Genomic DNA, 17,575 nt, shown 5'->3' with positions numbered 1-17,575 from the left:
CTTAGAGGATGGAGAATGTTTATAATGAAAGAAAGTTTCAATTGTATATTAATAAGGAAAAACAGAGTCAATTAAGAGTTCTCAAGAGACCAAATCCAAATTGATAACAAAAATATGAAAAGATGCTCAAATTAGCTAGTAATTAGATAATACATGTTAAAACAAAATAAATTTGTCTATCAAAATGATAAAAAATTAAAGTCTTAAATACATTGCTGGAAATAACTTGGGAAATATAATCTGACATTTTGCTGACAAGAATTTGAATCACTAAAAATTTTATGAATAGCAATATGCTAATATTTCTTAAAATGATCTCTATAGTTACATCAATCTATACTTCCCTTGGCTCAGGAAACTCATTCCAAGGAATCTGTTTCAAATAAATAAAGCTTCTCACATAGAGATGGTTGCATCAGATCTTTTTATTGCTATGTTTTTCATATAGGGAGAGAAAAAAACATTAGCTGAGTGAACACCTTTCCCTAGGTAAAATGTTTGACTGGATTATGTTACAACTCAGTGGAACAATGAGCCACTGATGTGGAAGAAATTCACTTAACATTTCTTAGCTTGTATTTCCTAGTTTTTTGGCTTGTATTTGCAATTATTGATATTTACCTAGAGGGTGGTCATCAAATTTTGGGAGTAACTTGAGGACAATCAGACATATACTATGGTGTATATGCAAATTTCACTATTGGAATTCCAAAGTCAATCCTCACTCAAAGAAATGGGTGGAGTCATTCTCTTAAAGTTACAATGTTACAGATGGAGAAAGCAACTGTTGACTTGAAATATGAACCTCAGGGTTTGGGGATGTATCAAGGCTCTGGGTTCAATCTCTAGTATCACACACACACACACACACACACACACACACACACAAAGACAATGACAACAAAAAAATCCTACAAATCTAAAGCAATGGATGTATATGATAATTGCCTATGTTTGAAAATAAGCTGTTTTAAAGAGGACAATTCTAGGTTGCATAGTGAAAAATAATGCAGATTCATTTATTTAAAGATTGGGACAGCCACTTACAGAGTATAAAATAAGGAACGCAACAAAATCTTTTCAAGTTCTAAAAATCCTAAAAATTGATAAGTGAATAACAATTTACATTGCCTAGATAGTAAGAAACTTTTAGACATTGTATTTTCTCCTTATTTTTTACCATTTTTAATTGCATCCTCTATTATCCATAAAATGAATAGTATTGCTAAGTCTTTTTTTATAAATGAAATCAAAGAAAGAATAATAGCCAAAAATGAGTGAGATCTTTTTTTTTTTTTTTTAGTAAAGATCATTGTTAGTACCTGTGCAATAAATTGCTCACATATTTCATTGTTTTCTTTCTCACAATTTGTAGAAGAAAAAAATGTTCTGCATACTCGGATTTGGGCTTTTCCTTGCACAGACTGGCCATAGGTGTACCTAGTGAGAAAAGGTGCACTTGTGATTACCAATTAATGACATCAGAGCAGTATTTTATGGACTCCTTCAACACTTATACATGAAATCTCTAAACTGTGAAGACCTCAGTCTAACCCAATTCAATTAGGAAACCTCACCTATTGGCAGTACTTCCTCATAGAATTGGTCATTTGATTTATTAGGAGGCTGTGGCTGCTTTTTAAAAAATCAAATTCAGTGACATAGTATCTGAAGTAATCTAAAATCTCAGTGAATAAAATTTAATGATTAAATTTTTAAAAATAATTTTTAATCTGATAGAAATATCATAAAAATTAGTTGTAACTTTTTCTTTAGCAGAAAATATGTATGTAAGTAAGTAAATTTGGGATGATTCAGGTTCTTGAAGTATGTCCAGATCAGTATTTTAAGCAGAAATGCTCGAGCAAGGCTCGTTTTGCCACGAGCATGGGGACCGACATAAATTGGATATGTTTTGAATAAAGGTATAATACTTTCTGGAGTGGTACTGAATCTCATTTTCTCCAAAAACTATAATGCAAATTTTTTAAAAGTTTCAACAAAACACAAATCCAGTCAATACCAGTGTTTGTTTGTTTGTTTGTTTTTTAACTTGAGGATTCTTTCCACTAGGTTTAAAAAAAATAGCAACTACGTAGTTAGGAGATAATCAAACTGAATACTAGGGAATTTACAGATTACAATACTTTGTTTTAATGATTGTTGGACATTGATCTATACTAGATCTTATTTACATTATTTAATTTTACCAGTGACCTTGATTAGTCAACTGATGTTTACTAACTTCCTCATGTTGTGATTGAAAATTCAAACTCAGATCTGTTTCACTCCATGGTCTATCCTCCTTTCATTCTGTTAACCTATTTCTCTTTTTACTTAAAAATACTTCATGTTTTTGAGATTTTGATTCAACTTAAATTACTAAAATCATCTTTTAGTTCTAATTATTGTCTCATGTAAAACAGAAATTGAGTTAAAATTGGGACAGAAATGTTAGGTCTGATTAATATATGTAAAATGTAAGAATAATAAAACATATGTCTCATTATTTCTTCTATTTTTTATTTATAAAATAAAAATTTTACTGTAGCATTATTTACAGATTAATGTTTGTTCTTGGAACATGTAGTTTACGTCTTCATGCAGCATAGAGTAGGAAGTCCCTTTGTGATTTGAAAAGCTTTTGATGGGTACTAATGGAATTTATTGAAAAAATCTCTTTATCTGTAGATAAATTTTATTCCTCCTTAAAAACCTAGTTCATTTCTGAGATTTTGCTAAAATAATGTAATTTTGCTATTGTTTTCCCTAGCCATTCCAACTAAATCCCTGGCACAGCTGGTACAGTGCTATTCAGCCTAAGACAGGCAACTCCTTGATTGTGTTAATTCAAATCTGGACAGTGACTACACCATCCTGCTCTCAAAGTCCGCTCAGTAACATCTGTGCAGCAAGCACAGCTCCTGTCTAGTTGCCTGGTCATATGACAGGATCTAATTATTGCTGATACTGATGTGCTCCTTAATGTCAGATCTATCTAGCATATAAGGTTAAGTTACAAGAAGTCAGAATAATGATAATAATCCAAAGTAATGAAGAAACAACCAATTTCATGTTAGCATTTGGTCTAGAAAGTGTTTTTGTACACACCACTTTGAATAAACATTTTGACTCTCCTGATCTGTGGGTTAAACTTTTTTAGCATAATACTAGGTATATAAATAAATTAGAGATGCCAATGACATTAAAATTTCTGGCTTTGGATTTTCTAGCAAAGCCCGTTTATGATCCTGGATTTTTTCAACCATATGTTGATTATCTCATGATTTTTAACAGATAATTTGCAATCTCATATATATTAAATTCTGGCACACATTCAAGTACTCTATATTAAAACTCAGAGAAATTTTATGATCATTTCCCTAGAGTCTAAAGATTTTAAATACTACTTTAAAAAAGACTAAAAGTTTCCAAGATTCTGAAGAACTTCAAGAATTACCCTCACATGTTTACTAGACAGTTCTTTACACAATGTATCATTAATATACTAAAAAAAAAAATAGTAATTTGATGTCAGCCATAAAGTATTTAAAAGATATGGCAAATATTGGTATTTGGAATAAAGTATAATGGAGTTATTAATTGGGCAAGTATCTCTAAAGCCATAGAGCCCATGTGTAAATCCTAGCTCTGTCATCAAAGGGCTCCATTATTGTTGGATAGTTATTCCATTTTTGTCTTACCAATTTTCTTTATAAAATTGAGATGATAATAGCTCCTGTGGCATCATGGTGAGAATATGTATAGCTATTACACTAGTAATTGGCACCCAAAAAATAGCAGATGTTTTATATTATTAGAAATTTAAGAAAAGTCATCACAAAAATGGTTTAAAGATATTAGAAATCATTTCCCAAGAAGAAAATAAAATTTGTATTTTTTATATTAAGAGGATTTAAATGAATTCAAATTAAATTATAAACTTTCTTAGTTGCACTATGACAATTTCAATAGCTCATTTTGTTATTATTTTTATTTTAATGGTACAATTAGTAATATTTTATTATACCTGTTAGTTTTTCTTTCCCTTCTTTTCATATGTATTTTATTTTTATGAGTATATTCAATAATTATGAAGACTAAATGAGGTAGGTACTTTTGCAACAGCTGCTGGAATTGTATCTTGGCACAATATGTTTGGTGAGTAATAGGGCAATCAAAAGATTAAAAGACTGTTATCTATTTTGTCTTGGTATTTCCCCTTCTGGAAATATTTCTTAAGTAAATTACTATTAATTCAAAAATTATTATATAGCATTACACAATGGTACATGTACAAAATTATTAATTACTAGGAAATAGAATGGAACAGCCCACATTAGATAATAAAATAATAGTTTAGTGAATTTGCTAAAGATAACTGTTTAGGTATGTTGATATGGTAAGGAATTGGCATAGATAAAAAGACTGACATAATTTGGAAACAAGTTTTCTTAAGTACTATAGATAAGAAAGTAAGATTGTTGTCATGGAAAACATTCATAAAAGATTACAGGAAAATAAATCACAATGTTAATGACAACGAGTACAATTAATTATAGCTTATTTCTTATGTTTTTCTCTATATTTTTCAAATATTCAAAAATTCCCTAAGATTTTTAATGTAAGCATATAAACAAATTTCAAGGTTAAACTCGTATCTTGTTTTCCCTGAGCTTTGAGTTACCTGTGGGGACAAATCATAATAAATACTTACTTAGCACATGCATCCACTTGAAATTCATCATCTGAAATAGTTACTGTCTGTGGTGCACTGACCTTAATTTCAAACTTGGGCAACACTGAAAACAAAGAGAAATATATCTCAGCCCCCTTTTGGCTAGGAGCAAAACTAATTGCAATGCAGATAACTATGCTTCCAAGCATAATTTTTTCCTATTTTTGCATCTGAGCTGACAATGTTTCAATTGCCTCCAATTCTGTGTGGAACTAGTCCACCACAGTGAATGATAGTGTCTCATTAAGGATTGAGTAGTCCCCCCCCTTTTTAAATTTCCCTATCCCCATAACTTTACATTTTGTTGAAAACTTAGATACATTCTAGGAAACTAGGGTATTTTCTAGGGGAAACAGATAAGCAGGGATCAGAATAAGGAGTGAGGAGCAGGAAAGGACTCATGATACAGCAGAAAACAATGACAGAAAACCAATTCAAGCTTCACTTACATTTGCCTAAGTCTAAAGTAAAAGTTTTCTCATTTATTTTGAACTTGTTTATATAGAAAAAAATCAAAAATAGGAATTAGTTACCATATTTATTAACAGTAAATTGATGTGTCAATGTATTTCCTGATTTTCTTTTCACAACAATTGTATAATCTCCAAACATTGGTTCTGAAATCAATTGAAATGATAGTTGGGTAATATTTCTAAAAGAGGTCACATTTTGCCATTGAAAAATCTCATTGTTTTTAGGATCCTAGAAAACAATGAATAAAGACAATCAGAAGTTGCATGTGAGTATTTTTCTTTCCTTCTTTATTTTGGAAGTAAAGAAAGTGCTATCATTATATTGAACTAATCGTCTTAAATCATGAGAACAACATAACTTCTGTTATGTATTCTGAATGTATTCATATTCAATCTTATTTACTGATAGGCACAAGATTTCAAAGAAGTTGAAGGTTACAGTACTCTGGAGAAACTGGTAGAAGGAGACAGTCAATTATTTTCTAAAAGCAAAAAATCAGTTTCAAGATAATATCATCTTCTCATATATTTCTAAGTTCTTGGGTATTTGTGTTTGTGTTTTCCATTTTCTTACAATAAAATGTGAATTAATTAAGATTGAGAAGGGCCTGGCAACAAAAATCAAGTCATTTCAAATATACACCTGCCTTAGAGTCTAATAATCTTTCATATTCCATACAAACCAAATTATTGCATTTGCCCCACAGGATATCATGAAAATAAATAGACTCTATTTAGATCTTAATCTGATGCCTTATACTGTACATGCACATGAAGATTGCTCTTCCCTTTATTTCAGTCATCTTAATTTCTAATTATACAAAATGAGAACAAGACATTATTTATCTGAATAATTAAAGTAATGGATATGAAAAGCAAGTCTCTTACCTGAAGTGTGATTAAAGGATACTGAAAGAGATAAAGTACAGATTAGTACATTCCTTTTGCCAAATGCTGTATTATACATATGACATCTCTTAAAATTACCCTTGCTTTCCCAGAAAACAAAGTTTTTATAGCTAAAAATGCCAGACACACCCCAAATGTGAAAGAGATCCTAAATCTCCTCTGGGAAGTAGAAAACAGTTTCCATGCAACCTGTGTTTTCTTTATTTGATGAAAAGACCTAAAGAATTATAAATCAACTCCCTAAAAATGAAAGTTTTATGTTTAAATATGAGACTAGTATTAAAGCTGCACCTATCTTACACTCTACTTTGGAACCTTATTTAAAGCTTCCTGAAGATGCTTTATATAGCAATGTCTTTGCTTAATATGTTCAAATGTTACTGTACCATTAGAAATGATTGAACTCACCAAATCCTCAATAGGTTTAAAGTGGTTATCCAATGTCACAATGCGAAAGTGAGCTAAAAGAAAAGAAAGGAACAATATTTTAATAAAAGAATTGAATTGTTCTAATATCACAGGATACCATATTCCCTTTTTTCTCAGCTCCAATGTGATCCTTTGAGACTGAGTTTCACTGGGAAAGAAATATCTCCTATTATATTTGTCATTCTTCTGTTAATGGTGTTTTGCTGTGACCAAGGCTGACACTCTGGTTGCTGCCATCAGCAGAAACTTTTACCCCAAGAGCCATAGGAACACCTTAAGGCTTGGTGGCAGAATTAGTCATAGAGGGAAAAATGTAACAAATGTATAGTAAGAGATAGAACACAATACTCCTGAAAAAAATAAATTGAAACTAGTAAACAGTTGAAAAGAAAATTTTTAATTATTTGTGCATACTGAGCTTCATATAGAAGCCGTCATCACAACATTTAGTAAGTTCAGAAGAGAGGATGTAATGCAGCAAAAATCTCACTATAAAAATTCTGTATTTAGTTCATTTACTTCTTTTCAATAAACCATAGCAACATATAATATTCATCAGGACAAAATGTATAGATGTTTTCCACCGATTCTAATTTTAAAAATGAAGAAACAAGTCCCAAATATCCAAACTTACTTGACAAAAGCCAATAATTTGTTTTACCAGAGCCAAGACAAAAACCAACCTCTTTTGAACACAGTTTGGTGTCCTTCTGTCACATTCTACTTACTATAATAATAAAGAAAATGCAGGGTTCTGCCTCGGTTATCATCTATCTAGTTACACTTATGACTATCAGTAATAATAGTGAAAATAATGAATATCAGTTATGAGACCTATGTGTGAGTCACTCTTTTATAGTGGTACTCATTTCATTCTCACAATATTCTTGGGATAAACTTTTATTTTCTATATTCTACATATGATATAATTGAACCTTTAAAAAGAGGGTTAATTTAACTTGCCCAATTGGTAAAATATGGAAAAATGATTCAAATTCATTAATTACACTCCACATTCCATGCTTGAAACCTTTATATTATGAAGGCCTGTCACTAGTGTTTATACACAGGGGAAGGGAAAGATAGGTAAATTTGATGAAGCAAAGTATTCAGTGACAAGAGTTAAAAGGTACTATTTCATAAAAGGCCTAGACCATCAATAAGACCTTTTGAAATTCATGCACCAATGATATTAATGATAAATTTAACTAAATCTTACATGTCTGAATTGCTTTTAACTTGCAGAATGCATTTCTAAAGTCAATGTTAGAAAGGAAAGGAGAATAGACTTACCATTCTCTCCAGGTTTATAGATGGGTTTATCTGTCTGCACAAATGTTACCTTCTCCTCTGAACTGATTGCTACAGATCTCCTCTCAAAGATTTTAAGAGTATCTCCCTTAGCCAAGAGAGTCACAAAAGCAAACTGTTCAGAAGACTTCTGAGAGACCTGTTGATGTAGGACAGCAGAGAATGGGAAAATCATAAACAATGTCTTAATTTGGCTTGTCAGGCTGAGAGATTCCTGTAAACCCTTTACTTCCTAAAGAAAGAATTAATGATTGCTTGTTACAATTGCTTAATTTAGTATGGGGACACTTTCTAATAAACTTGTGTTTTATGTCTTCTTGCCTGCTATTTCCTTTTTTGTTGTTGTTGTTGTTTCCCTGAATCCAAACCTTTCACTTTTTCCCTAAATTTTCTTTCCTGACACTGTGAAATATTTTTACTGCCTAAAATGAGGTAGTTATCTTATTATCAATTCTTATGATAGAAGATTGGCAACATTTATACATTGGCTGCATGTATAAATTTTCCTTTTATTCGTTGCCTCTCTGGAATTTCTAGTTGTCCCTCCTAGTTTCTACAACTTATCCAAATTCTAATTTTGTTATGTAAAAATAATCTTTTAATAATAAGTTAATGTTCCCATATCTGCAGTTCTAATTACTAAATTCATTGTCTCACCTTGAAATTTGCACAAGCATAGAAGGTGTCCTCTTCCACAGACAGGTCAAAAATAGTGGTATTAGATCCATTATATTCCAAGACAACACTCAATGATACAGATTCATTGAGGTTTAAAAGATGGAGACAAGCTTTTTCTGTAGAATAACTCTGCATCACAGAGGAGACCCATAAGATATATTGCCTATGCAAAGAAAATAACCAACGTTCTATAAACAAGCGTATGAAAGATGAAGAACATCCACCAGAAACTATTTCAGTTTATCGAAATATTCCTAAAAGCACACATTCTTCATAGATAGCATTACAATAAACTCTAGTACACAAAGAGATATCTTGAGATTAAGTTGTTAATTGCAGTTATGCTTGCTAAACATTTATAGGAAAAACCAGCACTCAGTTGCAGAAGTTGAAATGGTAAAATACAATTAAATTTTATTTGGCCTTATTTTAACAATTGTTATTAGTTTAATATAAATAGTGTAGTATTCCCTTACGGTTTTGAAGTCACAGCAGCAGTCAAATGAAGCAAAAAGGTGCTCAGCAAAATGGCAGGCACCATTTTATCCCAATGCCTGAACAGCAACAACTTTAAAATAAATTCTCTTTCTCATTCGAAGGCAGCTACCTCAACTGTCTCTTCCTTCTGTTCAGCCTTTGTGTATTGTTGCTTTTATAGTCACAGTGAAAGATCAATTTCTTTTTGGAGCAAGTGTCAGGGGACCCACCTGTCACATTTAAATCACCTCTCCTATTACTTCTCCAGGGGGTATCACTTTATATAAAGTTTCCTGCTTAAGTTCACTGAATAATGCTCTGGTTTTAGAATCAGCAGCACAAGTTGGACAGGAAGAAAGAGGAAAAACAAAGAAACTAGTTGTGCAACACTTTGGAATCCACACTATTTCAGCACTTCACTCACAGGACTAACCGCAGTTATCAAAAGCATTGCTGCACCCGGGTAGCACTTGGAAGAAATTACTTCTCCAAGGAATTATCATAACAATTCCCAAAAGGCAAATTTTCCAATCTTCTAAGAGAAGGGACATCACTGATATTGCCAAAACATGATGAAAACAGATATCTCAAATAGAGGCTGATTTTACATATCATTGACACTGTTAAGTGATTCTTTTATAATTTCAGAATACAGAATTCAATAGTTAATATGTTGATATGCATTCAACATTTAATATAATTTTCTTGATGAGGTTTACTTTACCATGTTCAATATCTTCTCCCAACATAAGAATAAATTTTTAAAAAAGGTAACACACATACCACACACACATACACATCACTTCTTGGCAAAAAACAATACCATAATTTTAATTGCAAAATATTTCATTTCTATAAAGCAAAAAAGCCATGGCAAAGAAACTGGCAAACCCTTGACAGAGTCTGCAGTACATAACATAATAGTTGAGGACTTGTAATGCAAGTGATTAAGTACATGCGACAGTGAGGTCTACAGCATGTGAAAACGGGGACTCCTTGATGACCACATATTTTTATCAAGACAGAATAGTGTCCATGAAAACTCTGATCACAGTGCTCTCTCAGTAGAGTTGGAACATTGTTCCCTTACCCATTCCCATCTAGGAGTTCGGTCTCTGTGCCTTTCCTCTAATCCTGCCTAGGAAGAAAACTCTTTAATTCTGCTAGAGAAACTAATTTCAATGGTTGACCTGCCCTGATAATTTGAAGGTATAATTTCATTTCATTGGAACCTCAAACTGTTACTCTCTGGTTTTGAATGATACCCTGCCCTCTGACAGCCTAATTAGGCTTATGATTAGAACCACTCTTTGCACTAAACTGAAACCATTATACTATAGTGATACAACCACTTCAATGTTTATAGAAACACAAATTTTAACAGCCAAATTATGGAATCATTCCAGATGTCTGCCAATAGATGAATATATATGTGACCGGTTGACATATCTGACTCCATGGAAATGTCATAGGCCAGGCTATATGGGCAATGACTAAACAGACTCCATTTTACCCTGAGACTCCATGTTATGTAGGAAAAGCTTCTCTGATGGGAAAGCCCCGCCTCTGTACCTGTCAATGGTTGCTTAACATGACTTGTTTGACAATACAAAATGATGAAATGGCAATTCTTGTATAATGAAAAATTGTTCTCTTTTTGATTCCTAGTTTCCTAAACAACGCATTGTGTGAACAGTGATGTTAACAGTGATTGTTTAGATGTTAGTAACCATTCTTTAGTTTGTACCTAAGATCATTTTTACCCACTTCCCCCTCTGCTAATGATTTCAGATTCCATAATGTTACTTTGTAATTTTAAATCATAACAACAGACACTTATGATTGATGTACTGATTTATAGTATAAAAACCTCTGCAACCCTATGGTCAGGATGTTCTCCCAATAGCCATTTTTGGGGCATTGTGTGAGACAGTCAACCAGCCAACCTAATAAAGACTCTCAAATTTGGACTTCTCAGTGGTAATCAGTCTGTTCTTAAGTTGCACCCCATAGCAACACCTAAGACAACACCACAAGGCAGATTGTTCATAGAGAAACCAAGTATTTATACCTAAGACCAATAATCTAAAATAGTGAAACTTCTCTAAAGCATTTGTATATTTCCAAATGTAAAGGAATTTTTTTCTTTCTTTTTTTTTTTTTTTTTTTTTTTTTTGGTGGTGCCGGGAATTGAACCCAGGGCCTTGTAATGTAAAGTTTTAATGCTGAATTAATGACCCAATTTTCTTACTTTCATTCAGGCAACTCCCTGTTATCAAAAGTATTTGTGGTATGCTATTCTTTTAAATCATCCTGAGAAAGGACATGCTCTCTTGATAGCTCTCTCTACACATATGGGATATACCAAAATAATTTCATGTGATCAACTTAGTCTTCAGGCTAATGGGCCCTTATCCCAGAAAATTTAGATATGAATTCAACATAGCTATTGACCTGTGTCCAGATCGGTGCTGGGTTCCTAAAGATAACAAGATGAATAAGACACAATGGAGGATTTTACCTTCTATTAGAAAAGGGAAGAAAGGAAGACAAGGAAGAAAGGAAGAAAGGAAGATAAAAAGGAAGCAAGAAGAGGACGAAGGTAGCATAGGTGATAGTGGAAAAGGAAGGAGAGCCAGGAGGATGGTAGGAAACCCAGGAGGGAGAAAATAGCTGCTGACCGTGAATGTGCAGCAAGTCATGTGCCTGGTACAGGAACTTACTGTATTTCATGTGATTCTCAGAAAACACAATTTTGAATGTTGCGTACACTCTCTTTACTGGAAGACAAATACAGTGTCACAGAAGTCATTAATCTTCATAAGATCACCTGGAGAGTAAGTGATGGGAAAGACTACTGTAACAATAATAATGAGATCATGGATGTCTCCACGTCCAACAGTAAAAAAGTGCATGCTCACTGCCCCACCACCGCTCAGTATAGGGTAGTTGTTCCTGTGCTGAAAGACCTTCTTTTAGCTTCTCAAGTCAGGCTACACATTAAACATCCCGAAGTTGAATCTGCACCCCAGACCAAAGAAAAGTCTCCAGAGGTGGGAGCCTGGTATCGGCATTTGGTAAAGCTGCCAGTGATTTCAATGTGCAACAAAGCGAGACCCAGATGCCAGAAGTCTCCTTCAGCTGTGTGCCACTATCTTACTGTTCTCATGAACATTTGGAAATAAAATGCCAGAGTTAACTCCAATAACTTCAAATTAATGAAATAATTTTAGAATTAAGGAAAAAATATAATTTTCTTCCTTTCTTGGAGCCTCTTAGAAAGCAGAAGGTCCTTGGTCTTATGAGAATCCAAAGCTATTTGATACTACAATTGACTATAGGTGTCCTCAACAGCACTTGGAGGGTGATTGTTGATTTAATTAGATTGAGAATAACACACAAATCTAAAGTTGACTTTAAATATCTGTGCCAACTAAATTGGATGAATTCAATGCAGAATCATTTGTTTCCTTGTTGTTCTCCAAGTTTGAAACATAAGAATAGAGAACTTGACAACATCTTGAAACATTGTGGGTTAAAAGTCCATCCTTCTGGTTACTGCCCATTTTTCCCCAATTTGCTTGAATATAGGAACTCCAATACTCTGTATTTTCTTTCTCTCCTGAGACATTTCAAGTCAACTCTACTTGATCACACTCCACCTGTGCCTGAGTCAAAGTATTTTCTATACCAAACTTTATTTTTAGAGCACATTTTAAGATACACAGAAAAACTTAGCTACAAGTATAGAGTTCCCATTACCCCTTTTTCCCAGCCACCTCCCAGTTTCTCATATTATTAATGTCTTGCATTAAGTGTAGTTTATAAGTCCATAGTTTACATAAAGGTTCACTCTGTGTTGTAAAGAAGCCATTAATTCCAGCTCACACACCAGTGAAATTTCTGAAGCTTAGCATTAAGACCACATCAATGGCTGACTCCCTGTTTAACCTCACCTGGCTGTTGTCTTTCATAATAATCAAGTGAAATAGGTTTTCTTTCATTCTTATGAGTTTGGGGATCAGCAAGAGGGCCTAAGGGAAGCTAATCCCACTAGTCTGTCTATTGTGTATTTTGTCAGGAATTACACATGAGGAAGTTAATAAATGACAAGAATATCCTTGGAAACAATGATGTTTGTTCTTGAAATTTTTAGCATTGTAAAGTTTCTCATGACTAGGTGATGAGGATCGGATGTGAATCATTAGGCCATAAACGTTCACCTGTGAGAAGGCACCCACCGCTCTGCCATCATTCATCCCTTAATCAAACTGCCTCTAAATCAGTCTCCCAGCAAGATGGGTTTTGGAGTAGAGTTCTTCATATTTGCCTTCAACTTCTTTGCCTCAACACCCACAAAGCTATTCATAGAAATTCTGGGGGCAGTTTGCCTTGGTGAATTTGAATTAGGTTCATTTTCTCATTTGTTCATGGCAACAACATATTATGGCTTTTTCCTGGTCCTGGATATGTTAAATTTTGGATCTGGAATATTCCCCAAAGTCTCATGTACTGAAGACTTGATCCCCAGCTGGTGACAATATTGGCAGGTGGTAGAGACTTTAGGAGGTGCAGTCTAGTTGGTGCAAGCTAGGTCACTACAAGCATGTCCTTGAAGGTTACAGCTTGTCCTTGGTCCTTCCTTTCTCTCTCTACCACATGTCTTGCCATGAGATTTTGCCTTGTCAAAGACCCAGAAACAATGGAGTCAAGTGACCATGGATTAAAAGCATGAACCAACATAAACTTTTCTCTCTTTAAGTTGCTTATCTTAGGTATTTTGTCATGGTGCCAGAAAGCTAAGTTTGTCTACTTTAATAATTTTTTGAACAGCATGCCTAATTAAAAACATGTAAGGCTTTAAAATATTTTTTTCTTGGCTGACCTTTTTTCCTAACTTCATTTGAGAATGAGAAAAGGGAAAGGACAGTAGGAGTGTTTTTTGTTTGTTTTTTTTTTAAATCAACCTGTTATGTGAACTGAAAAATTTTTGTCCGCAGCCTCAAAAATAATTTGGATTCAATTGTCTTTTTATAAACTGGTGTATTTATGTGATAAAATCCCCTAAGGAATTATACTCAAAGTGACTTACAGATAAATGAGTACACAAATAGTTAAAGTAAATATATGGTAAGATAAGAGTAAAGATGTCTTCAGAATTGTTAGCATGCATGCTTGCCTGGGGTTCTGGTCAGTCAGAATTATGTTTATTTCTGTCAGCTGTGTAAGACCTAAGACCAAATATATAAATGAAAGTATATTAAGTATCCATGACTTTCTGTGTTTCAAGTACAGCAACTTTCACAGTTTATTTGTGACAATAACAACGACAAAGAAAACAAAACAAAACAATAACAAAAAAGAAACCTTGAAATGATAACCACCATGCTTGTCTGCTATCTTAGTTTTCTTAAGTAATTTAGTAATAGCTGTTAAAAATAAGGTAAGTATAAGTGGGATAAATGTTTAAGTGTACTGTAGAGAAAAAAAATATCTAAATACGAGGATATATTTTTGGTGAAGAAGGTTAAAAAGAGAAGAGGGCTGAATTGGTCTGGCTCTCAACCTCCCACAGTAGACAGGAACCTACTCGGCCAGGGAGCCCCCTCTGGAGCAGGGCAGTTGTCAGGACTGAAGGGGCCCAGTTTGGATCCAAATGAATCAACTCTTTACTTGACACTGCTGCCACCTGAAATCTATGAGCAGGTAAGTGCCGTGTAGGGGCACACAGGAGTCTAGGAAAAATAAGAAATTCCCAACCTGTACAAATAGCCCTAAAGAAAAAATATTATAAAATTTAATTTAAAGCCTATCTGGTAGAACAGGAAGCAAAGAAGGGCATAAGATCAATTTTTAAAGAACTCTTGGACTTCTATTCTCCCTGTTAAAAAGTCCAAAATCTAATGAATCCTATTATATGTGTGGGGAGATGAGGGAGAAAAATAAAATAACGAAGCTTGTGTAGATTTGCTATTATTTCAAATCACTTCTGGTGTACAATGATCTGTATTTTCCTTGCAGAATTGATTTTACTTAAGAATTCAATTTCTTAGTAGATATAAGACTCTTCAGATTGTATATTTCTTCTTGAGCAAACTCCAGTAGTTTGTGAATTTTAAGAAATGTGTTCATTTCATGCAAGTTGTTGAATTATGGGGTATAGAGCTATATAAAGCTGTTGACAATATTTCTTATTATTTTAATATCTATAGGCATTGGGTGACATCATCTGCCTCAGTAATTTATGATATACTCTTGTTTATTCCTAAACAGCTAAACTAAAGGTTTATCAAGTTTGTTTACCCTTTCGGAGGAAAGAGCTTTAGGTTTCATTGATTTTTATCTTTCTGTTTTCTATTTCATTGATTTCTTCTCTCATATTTAGTATTTCCTGTCTTCCACTTATTTCTGCTTGAATTCTTTCTTTAAAATGAATTCTGAGGAAAGAAAGGAAAGCATGAGGAGCTGCTGAGGCTGCCGCCCGTATAGCCACATAGGACCCAGAGTAGCCCAGCAGTCCCACTTCCAGAGACTTGTTTCAACAAACTGTAAAACGCGTTGAATCACTATGACCTTCTAGGGATGCAGAGATGGGTCTCACCTGAGGATATCAAAAAGTCATCTCGGAAGCTGGCATTAAAGTGGCATCCTGATTTTTAGAAATCCTTAGAATAAAGAAGCAGAGAGAAAATTCAAACAAGTAGCTGAGAGGCATATGAAGTGTTATCAGATACTAAAAAACAGGACATCTGTGACAAGTATGGGAAAGAAGGATTAAATGGTAGAGGTGGAGGTAGAAGTCATTTTGATAGTCTATTTGAGCTTGGCTTCACGTTCGAAACCCAGATTCTTCAGGGAAATTTATTGTGCATGGGAACCATTTTTGTTTGATCTCTTTGAAGACTTTTTGAGAACAAAGGAGTCCCCAGGGATGCAGCAACTGTTATGGAGTGTGGGAAAATTACAAACCACCAAGCATATTGAGCCAAATTGAAAGGGGAAATGGTTTTTTTAAGTGAGCATACCAGGCAAGCAGTGGCTGGGAGCAGGCTAATGCCTTAAAGAACTCCCAGCCCCTGAATTTTGGAATAAAGGGTTTATAAAGGCAAAATTTACAAAAACCGCAAGGACAATTGAGGCACATGTAGGTTAGAAAAGACCTTGTTGAGACAGATATTTTGATTGCATGAGAGAATAGTTTTGATTACACATTTCAGAGTCATTTTTGCTATACATCAGGCCCATAGTCAGGGATAGGGGAAGATCCCAGTGTACTGTCAACACAGATGCAGCTTCAGGAGGCTGAAAGGAACACGTTATAAGCAAGCATATAGTGGAGTCAAAAAAAAAAAAAAATAGTGTTACTTTGGTTCTTTTCCATTTCAAAACAGAGGTATGGGGTTATTTTTCTGTACTTTCAGTGGATTTCCATAATTTGGAGGTGGATTTTCTTCATTTGATGCAGAATTTACTTCATTTGGATCAGTAGGTCACCATGGCCTCACTTCATTCACTCCTGTGTCATTCGGAGGTAGTGGGGTGGCCAACTTCAAACCTATATCAACTCCCACTAAAATAGTGAATGGCAGAAAAATCACTACAAAGAGAATTGTTGAGAATGGTCAAGAAAGAGTAGAAGTTAAAGAAGATGGCCAGTTAAAGTCCTTATCCATAAATGCCAAGGGGCAGCTGCTATGTGGGAATAACAAGCAATTCAACTCTGGCCTTTAGCAGAAATGTTAAACTATAACAAGCACCATTGTTATAGGATTAACAGGAACATTTTTATGAAGATTTCAAATGAACTCAACTTTCAGTATAATTGTACCTGATCTAAAGTATTTATAAACAACTCATCAGAGCCCCTATTTGTCATAGACTTTTGAGTTTATTGTTGGTACCCACAAAGCAGACCATTTTTTGTCTTTAAAACTATTGTTATCTCTTTATGCCCTTTGCTTTTTTATTAAATGTAATCCAAGGTAAGCCTTGACATTTGAGTAGTGCTACGACAAGATTGTATTCTAACACCAGTGTGGATCTGCTTTCCATTGTGTTTGACGTATGAGCCAGGTTGTGTCAGCCTGCTGTGAGCTAACATTGCCAGGATGAGTATTCCATAGAAATAATTTCATTCTTTTCCCATTATTTAGTATTGAAAGATATTAATGCATGAATGGTAATACATTTCTGATTTAATAAATATCAGAAGGATTTTTTCCTAAGGATGTAAGGATGTTTTCTAATTGTGCATAAATGCTGGTAGCTTAGGAAAGTTTTGACATTTATTTAAATATGTAATATTAAGCTTAGATTTTAAAAACTGGTAAACTGGGTTTTTGTCATTTGTTTAAAAAAACAATATAAAATAATATAATCTGACATCATTGATTTAAAACTCTTATAAAGAAAGAAAACATATAGTAGGGCCTTTTTAAAAAGCTATTCTGATATTAGACATCATATTTAGAAATTCACATTTGAAATGATTATTAGCATAAATTCATCTTTACCACATTTACAACTGTGTTCTTTTCATGACACTTGTTATTTTGCTTTA

The 17,575-nt window shown here is 33.6% G+C and overlaps 1 protein-coding gene and 1 pseudogene across 1 annotated transcript in view; one reads left to right on the top strand and one right to left on the bottom strand.

Annotated features, from left to right (window-relative positions):
• The window catches only part of LOC124982812 (ovostatin homolog 2-like), a 52,816-nt gene extending 43,737 nt beyond the window's left edge, over positions 1–9,079 (bottom strand). The window contains exons 1-8 of the mRNA XM_047549727.1: positions 9,015–9,079; positions 8,518–8,701; positions 7,843–7,999; positions 6,529–6,581; positions 6,100–6,120; positions 5,272–5,440; positions 4,718–4,802; positions 1,323–1,440 (exon numbers count right to left, since the gene is read on the bottom strand). Of these exons, the coding sequence (XP_047405683.1) occupies positions 1,323–1,440; positions 4,718–4,802; positions 5,272–5,440; positions 6,100–6,120; positions 6,529–6,581; positions 7,843–7,999; positions 8,518–8,701; positions 9,015–9,079 (852 nt within the window). The remainder of the gene's footprint in view (positions 1–1,322; positions 1,441–4,717; positions 4,803–5,271; positions 5,441–6,099; positions 6,121–6,528; positions 6,582–7,842; positions 8,000–8,517; positions 8,702–9,014) is intronic.
• A 2,815-nt stretch (positions 9,080–11,894) lies between these two features.
• Positions 11,895–16,746, top strand: LOC124982811 (dnaJ homolog subfamily B member 6-like; annotated as a pseudogene).
• Positions 16,747–17,575: the final 829 nt, after the last annotated feature.

The sequence above is a fragment of the Sciurus carolinensis genome, chromosome 4 (genome assembly GCF_902686445.1).
Source record: "Sciurus carolinensis chromosome 4, mSciCar1.2, whole genome shotgun sequence".
In the NCBI taxonomy this organism is placed as follows: Eukaryota; Metazoa; Chordata; class Mammalia; order Rodentia; family Sciuridae; genus Sciurus; species Sciurus carolinensis.
Note: the sequence above shows the minus strand (reverse complement) of the source record. Positions and strands in the feature narration are given on the sequence as shown.